Source organism: Sceloporus occidentalis, unplaced genomic scaffold (genome assembly GCF_023333645.1).
Source record: "Sceloporus occidentalis isolate IW3139 unplaced genomic scaffold, rSceOcc1.0.p SCAF_12, whole genome shotgun sequence".
Classification (NCBI taxonomy): domain Eukaryota; kingdom Metazoa; phylum Chordata; class Lepidosauria; order Squamata; family Phrynosomatidae; genus Sceloporus; species Sceloporus occidentalis.
Window position 1 is genome coordinate 6257689 of NW_028316992.1, and position 7312 is coordinate 6265000.

The 7312-nt window shown below is 41.5% G+C and overlaps 1 protein-coding gene across 2 annotated transcripts in view; it reads right to left on the bottom strand.

The window, feature by feature from the left end:
- The window catches only part of HS1BP3 (HCLS1 binding protein 3), a 44925-nt gene that overhangs the window by 35563 nt on the left and 2050 nt on the right, over nucleotides 1-7312 (bottom strand). For both annotated transcript variants that reach the window (XM_089477733.1, XM_089477734.1), the window contains exon 2: nucleotides 2457-2622. In XM_089477733.1, the coding sequence (XP_089333859.1) occupies nucleotides 2457-2622 (166 nt within the window). The remainder of the gene's footprint in view (nucleotides 1-2456; nucleotides 2623-7312) is intronic.

The window sequence follows — 7312 nt, forward strand, 5'->3', positions numbered from 1 at the left end:
ATGAGGATGGAGCTCCATTGTTGTAGTTATGTTGACAATGCAGGACCTCCACCAGTATCTTTGTATGACGTATTATAGGTATTTATGGTTTCATAACAAACAGCTCTACTTTGCTGAATTTTCCTTCTCCAATTTCTTTATGGGCTTTCACTTGCACTTGTATGCTTACATTTCCTGAACTGTGTCAATTCCATCATGGCCCTATGCTTATAATTGTAGGGATACTTGCTTTCTTCCATGAAGTTCTACACTTCCCCCACATCATGATGTGGATGAAACCTTGGGCTCTTGAGGGATATGCCAGAAAAGCACAAGCTCTGGCAAGATCCAATCTGGTATAACCACTGAGAGTGCAACAGACCACGTGCCTACCATCCAAGGACTGACCTAACTAAGGTCAGAAAGGCTTATCACCAGAAGACTGACCACTAGATGAAGAACTGAACACAGCAACTGTGGACACAACAATGGTGTGGATCAGTTGCTATCTGCATAGATGAAAGGACTACCAGCTATCCAAGGCACTTTTGTCTTAAGCTTTAAAATAGAACACAAATCAGAATAAATCTTACTGCACTGTTGTGTATATAATACAGAGAGAGAGAGAGAAGGCTGGGTGGTTAACAGGATGTTGCTACTAGGCCCAATTTAAAATACAGCTTCAGATAACCAAAGAGGGCATGACGAAACTATGCATGCTCTGACTGTGCAGATCTGTGTGCGCGCGTGTGCACATGAGTGTGTGTGTGTATTTAGAAAAGGACTCCAGCATATCTCGTGAGGGAAAACACCCAAAAAAATAAAACACTGCCCCCCAATGTCTAAAAAAATCACTTAGTATAAAACTTAGTAGTGAGGATTAGTTGCATATGGCCAAACTATTTAAGGTATTTAACTATGCCACTGCTTAGGTGACCCAAAAAATACTTCACTGGATAAAAATACCATTCCTAGAAGAGTGGAATGTTTTAATTTGTTATCTTCTTAGAAAGGGATGAAAGTCAGAGCGGACAGGATGTCTAACAAGGAACCATGACTAATAAGTAGCATGGCTTAATGAAAAGCTAAATAAAACATTCCAAAATGCAGCAAATTTTACACAGCTAAAGAGAGGTGGTTCACTCACATTTTCACTAGTCTTCTTTGCATTTGAGGACTGATGTTGATGTTATCACTGTGCATTTGGCTATGTGTGTGTGGGAGGGGAGCCAGACCATCTCCAATCCTGTCTGCTTGCAATGAAGCATGGAATGGCTATGCAAGACAGCTTGCATGGCCCCATATTGTGAAATGCCCTTTCTTCAGAGATCTCACAATCACCTATGGAGCAAGTAAAAACTCAGGTAGGCATTCCTGAGAACTGTTCTTTAGCACCAAATTTACTGGATGATGGGATACTTTTTATGTGTTTTACGGACATCCTCAAACCATTGTTTTTATCTTGTAAACATCCTTGCTGTCATTCATAATGAAAGGCAGTTGATAAATTTTAGTAAATAAACAAATTTTAAGAAGCAAATAAAATATATGTTGGCACCAAACAAGACCCATAGCTAACTCATAGCAAGAGGAAAGAATCCAGATCTGAAGAGACTGTGGTTTGCAGCATAAAATTTAGGTTACAAATAATAGCTGCTGCATTGGTCTTAGTAGATACCAAATACGAAATACTGAGAAATGACTTTTTATTGATCTGATTGTTGTAGCACAAAACTATTCAATCTATACAGTTACCACAGAACTCTTATTCAGTCCAAGTTGGAATAGAATGACTTATTAATTATTATTATTATTAGTTAAATTTGTATCCTACCATCACAATCATACAAAAACAAAATCTAAAGCACAAATTGAGGCAGAAGCTATGCCAGTAAAAGCAATTGGATATTAAAACCAACGTCAACATTTTTAGAAGCCAGTTTATAGGCCAAAGGACCATCTAGTTGAAAAGTTATCAGCACATGGCTTCAAGAAGGAAGGGGTCAAGGAAATGCCCATCTGCGGACTTCCTGGAGTTACCTTACCAAGAATCCAGTTTCTTCTCAGATGTGTAAAAATGTCTGAAGTATGACCAGTGCGTACTACATAGCACCATAGTTGCTACATACTGAACTAGGATGTGCCTCCTCCTCCCCAACTTCACTTATCAGCAAGCAGCTGCTGGGATCAACAGGGACCTATTGAGAAGCAGTAGCCTGACATTCCCACTCCATCCAAGGTACAATCTCCACCGTGACAATCAGTAACAGGACCATATCAAAAGGACCCCTATTGCAAATTCCCCTCATGCTGGAGATCACTTAAAGGGGGGGGGGGGGGGCGCAAAGCTGGGAAAACCCAAGGTGGCCACTGGCTATGTGACATCCTGAACAGATTCATAATATCATTCATTTATTCATATTCCTCATCTTTGCCTCTCTCTTTCCCATCAGCCAACAATCAGATAACTTGATTACCATAAACTGGATGATATCTTCCGGTTTGTGCTTCACTGATTTGAATGCAGCCACCTGAGTAACGACAACAATATTATATTCCACGTGGCCAGAGAGCATCCTTCCACGGATTTCCTGGTACTCTGGGACTGACATATCTATCCCTGTGTTAGTGTTCTGAAGAGGTCTGCAAGTATAAAAAACAGAGAGGTCAGTCAGAGAAGGGCCATGTTTCAGTGTCAACAGACTTGAACACGAATGCCAGTTTTTGACCTAGTAGTTTTCAGATCTGGATTGAAGATTTCAATCTGTACCTTCAGGAGTGGTACAGTGAAGTGAAGGACTACTGTTTTGAACAGGATTTGCCTGATAGTAACCCAGTTTGGCTGGGGATGATGGAAGCTGCAGCCTAGAACACCTGGAGGACATCAGGTTGCAGGAATCCTAGAACATTTCTGGGAAAAAGAAAGTGCAGAGATACTCACATGTGAGGAAAACAGGTCTCTCCCCAGCAATTTATAAAAGGTTTTTCTGCATCTCTATTATTACATGTTGTTTTGTTGTTGTTTGCCTCCAAGTCATTTTTCACTTATGGCAACTCTAAAGTGAAGCTATCACAGGGTTTTCTTGGCAATTTTCTTCACACAGAGTTTACCATTGCCATCCTCTGAGTCTGAGAGAGTGTGACCCAGGATTTTGTTTTACTAGCTTTTTATTCCACCTTTCTTCCAAGAAGCTCAAGGCAGTGTAACATATTCTATACACAATTTTGGTCCAAAATTGACCCAATGAGGTTATGTTACCCTGAGATATTATTGCAATAGGTTCCAAATCACCCTATGGGTGTGAAATACTAATTCTTCTCTCTCTCTCTCTCTCTCTCTCTCTCTCTCTCACACACACACACACACACACACACACACACGTTTTTCTGCAGGAGCAGCCAGGGGATGATGGGATAGGTTGCAGGGGGTCACTGGGGCCAGGATCGGGCTGAAGGAGCAGCCAGGGGATGATGGGATAGGTCGCAGGGGGTCACTGGGGCCAGGATCAGGATGAAGGAGCATTCAGGGGATGATGGGATGGGTGGCAGCATGACAGAGAGGACGAGATGGCATGAAGGAGCAGGATGCAGGGGGCCAAGGGGGGCAACATCGGAGTGATCTTCCATACCAGACCAATTCGAAGTGCAATCAAAGTCAGCTTGATAGCGAATTCTGTGAATTCACTTTTTTCCGATTTCACCAAAATGATGGGTCACTTTGGAATCGCTGCGGAAGCCCCACGGAAGGAGCACCCATAGAAAGGTATCTCATGTGATAACACATTCACGTTATGACATGAATTCGCATCGTTGGACCTGCAGTCACCCCAGATCTGAGCTGCAAAATCTCCAAAAAGCTCCATGCGATAAACAGCCATGTTTCAAAGTGATCAGGCTATGCAGCTGTAGATGGGAGGTGGATCTTGGGGTGGCCAAAGGTTTAACATGCAGTGATGCACTGTAACAGTTCCTATCATTGTTATTGTTGTTACTGCCACAGAGGCTCATAATACATTTATGAATGTTAGACAAAACAAGAGTTTTAATTATAGGTAATTATTTTAAATCTCAAGAACAACCTGGCAGTCACGAACTGATCAATTGTGCAGGTTGGGGAAACTTTCAAGCAAATAAGGAACTGGGAACCAGAAACCAATTTCAACTACTATACTGGTTCTACCCCTCCTGTAATCCTTATACTCACTGTCCATTTTTGAATTTAGCACAAGCTTCTTTGTCTTATTTTCAAGGGCTTCTCCCTGCTTCCATGGCCTTCTCCTTCCTCTACTCCACTCATTTTATCCCCCCAATATTCCCAAAATATAATCCCTGCATGTAATCGCCTCTCTTCCAGAACCAGTGCCATCCACTGTTCCAGATCTCGTGGTCCTTCGGTGAATTATAACCTCTTTGGCATTCCTGCTCAGAATCCCTCTTCTTTCATTTTCCTCAAGTGTCTGCTGGAAAACCATTTTAGGCATGAAGCCTTGGGCATAACCTGCTAATTCTTATATCTGCTGTAACTAAACCTAAAATCTTGTAATTGGAATAGCACATATTATTTTCCCATATGCCCTGTTCCCCTTACCCTTTCTTTCCTCTATCATTTTCCCAGTCTCTAATTATAAATTATAAGCTCCCTGGGAGCAGGGACATTTTGTCTTGTATTCTAAATAAAAGTATTATGAATATTAATGGTGCAGTATACATAATCATGTTAATTATAATCACAAGGAAGCCATGACTGGGTTCTGCATTGCTGAAATTCATCTGGTTTATGGTGCATCTTTCTTATTCTCTTAGACATGTAGCTGACATTGAATATCCGTATGTGCCATTCAGAAGAAAGTCCTGCTATTTCCAACACATCTTACTGTCTAGTCAATGTACACAGGATTGCTACAAGAGTTAGAAATGAACTGGGATTCTTTCTAACCCAACATCTTTCTGGTTTCCCAGAAATCTTTCAGGAGAGTCATGTAGCTCTTTAAAACCAAGAAAGTTGGTTTTGGCACAGGCTTCTTCAAGCCTACATGTATCTGAAGTAATAGGCTACAGCATGCCTACGTTTGTGCCAGCTGAAAACATTTTAATCTTTAAGATGTCATTATGGCTCAGGTCCAGGTTACGTGAAGGACCATATTCCAGTGCTTTGAGAACTGCTAGAAGGCCCTTTCCTCTGTCCTACCATCCTTCCTAGTACCTCTAGTGCAGTTCCCAAATTTTGGTCCTCTAAGTATTTTCAACTTCAACTCCCAGAAACCTTAGACTGCCTGGACAACAGTCAGGAAATGTGGGAGTTGAAGTTCAAAACATCTGGAAAAACAAAGTTGGGGAACACAGCCCTAGAGGAGTGGAACTAGGGAGAAGACCTTTTCAGTGGCTGACCCCAGGCTCTGAAAATCCCTTCCCAGAAAACTCACATCCTCCCCACTTTCCTTTTGCAGACAAGGAAAGATTTGTCTCTTTTGAAAGGTATTTGATGATCAATTGTATAAGGCCACTCTCTCACAAACAATGTGCTAGATCTTGCTAATTGGTGTGTGCGTGTATGTGTTTAATGGTATATGTTTAGTTTTATTTTTTTTTTATTGTTAATATCATTTTAACATTTGTATTTCTGAATTTATCTCTTTTTAAAAAATTTATTGTAAGCCACTGTGAATCCTAAACTGGGAAAAAAAGTGGGACAGAAATATATATACAACAGACTAACACAGCTATCTCCAAAAAAACATTGAAACTGGATAAGCTCACGGGGGAAGATGTAGGCTGCATTGGCACTGTAGAATTAATGCAGTTTGGCACCACTTTAACTGCAATGGCACACTGCTATGGAATTCTAGGATTTGTAGTTTTATTAGATATTTATTTAGCCTTCTCTGTCAGAGAGCTCTGGTGCTACAAAAAAACAACTCTCAGGATTCCATAGGATGGAGCCATGACAGTTAAAGCAGTGAGAAACTGCATTTATTCTGCAGTGTGGCAGCAGCCAATGCCTATCAGAGTAAGAGGGAAAAGGAAGGAATGGCCATAATGGGAAGCAGAAGTCCTTAAGGACACAGGCTCCAGAGGCATGAATGGAATTGCAGGCAGTATAAGATTGCCAAGAAAGGACAATGAAGCTGCTAGAGAGAGTGTCATCCATTCACACAAATATACGCATGTTCACTCTATCCAGGTCTATAAATATACTGCATCTGTTATTCTGAGACCAGGCCTCCGATTGTCTCTCATATTTGATGACTCCGTTGTGGATGCCTAATCTCTTCACACGTGGAAAAATCTGTTAGGGCTAGCCAGGGCCTAGAAGGCACCTACCATGATGGGATTCCCCGAGGCCGAAGCATAATCCCTTTGCTTACAGAGGGCAGTGAGAAGGTCATGGCCAAAGGTGATTGTCTGAAACTACCTGAGACAAGGGAGCACTGGCAAATCCCTTTGCCTAGTGCATTTACAGCTATCACCCGACTATAGGCTTCTAGTCCAAACCATTCTTTTCCCCCTGGGAAACCATTTAGCAGAGCTTCTAATCCTTTCAAGCCTTGGTTTCTGCTTCCAGGACACAATTCTGGTTATATATATATATATACAGCTGGTAAAACAGCCATTCTCCAGTTTTGGTCTAGTTTGCAAGCAGGCAAACTGCACTATATCTCTCCTTTGAGCTAGGTTCCAAACTGTTGGAAGATTTTTGCATTCTCTTTCCCTCTCCTTAGATAGGGATTTCCTGCATGCAAACTCTCCTCTGTCTCTCTCTCATTCAAACTAACCATGTGACATAGGTCACTTGCCCTTTGGGACTAACAATCACAGTCTCTTTCAAGATTTTTAACTGAACTGTATGTTTCCCATCTTCCTCCTTTCTCAACTTTCTTTGGAAAGATGGTGAGATAATTTTTTTTCTCTGCCTGAACTATTCACTAGTTAGATTATGATTTAGCCTTTTATGTAAGTATAGATTACTTAAAGCCATTAGTAAACTTCTGTTTGAACTTCAAGGTACTTGTGTTGTTTGTTTTCGGAGTCAGTCTCAGTTCTTAGGGAAGCATAGTTAGAAAAGAGCGCATTTGTGCTACTCTGCTAATTGAAAGTTCCCTGGGGCCTGGACGTCAGGCACCAAAAATCTGTAGAGGGCTCTATGTTTGGCTGACTTCTCCTACGATGAGCTGTGGGAAACCCTACCTTATCAAGATTCCTGGTTCTTAAGTGTGCTTAGACATAGAGGTCCCCAAACTGGGGTGCCCACGTCTCTAGGTGGAATTTCAGCAGGTGTGACAAACAGTGGTTTGTGTTTTTGAGGTCTCTTCCAACTCACCTGCAGTATTGTACA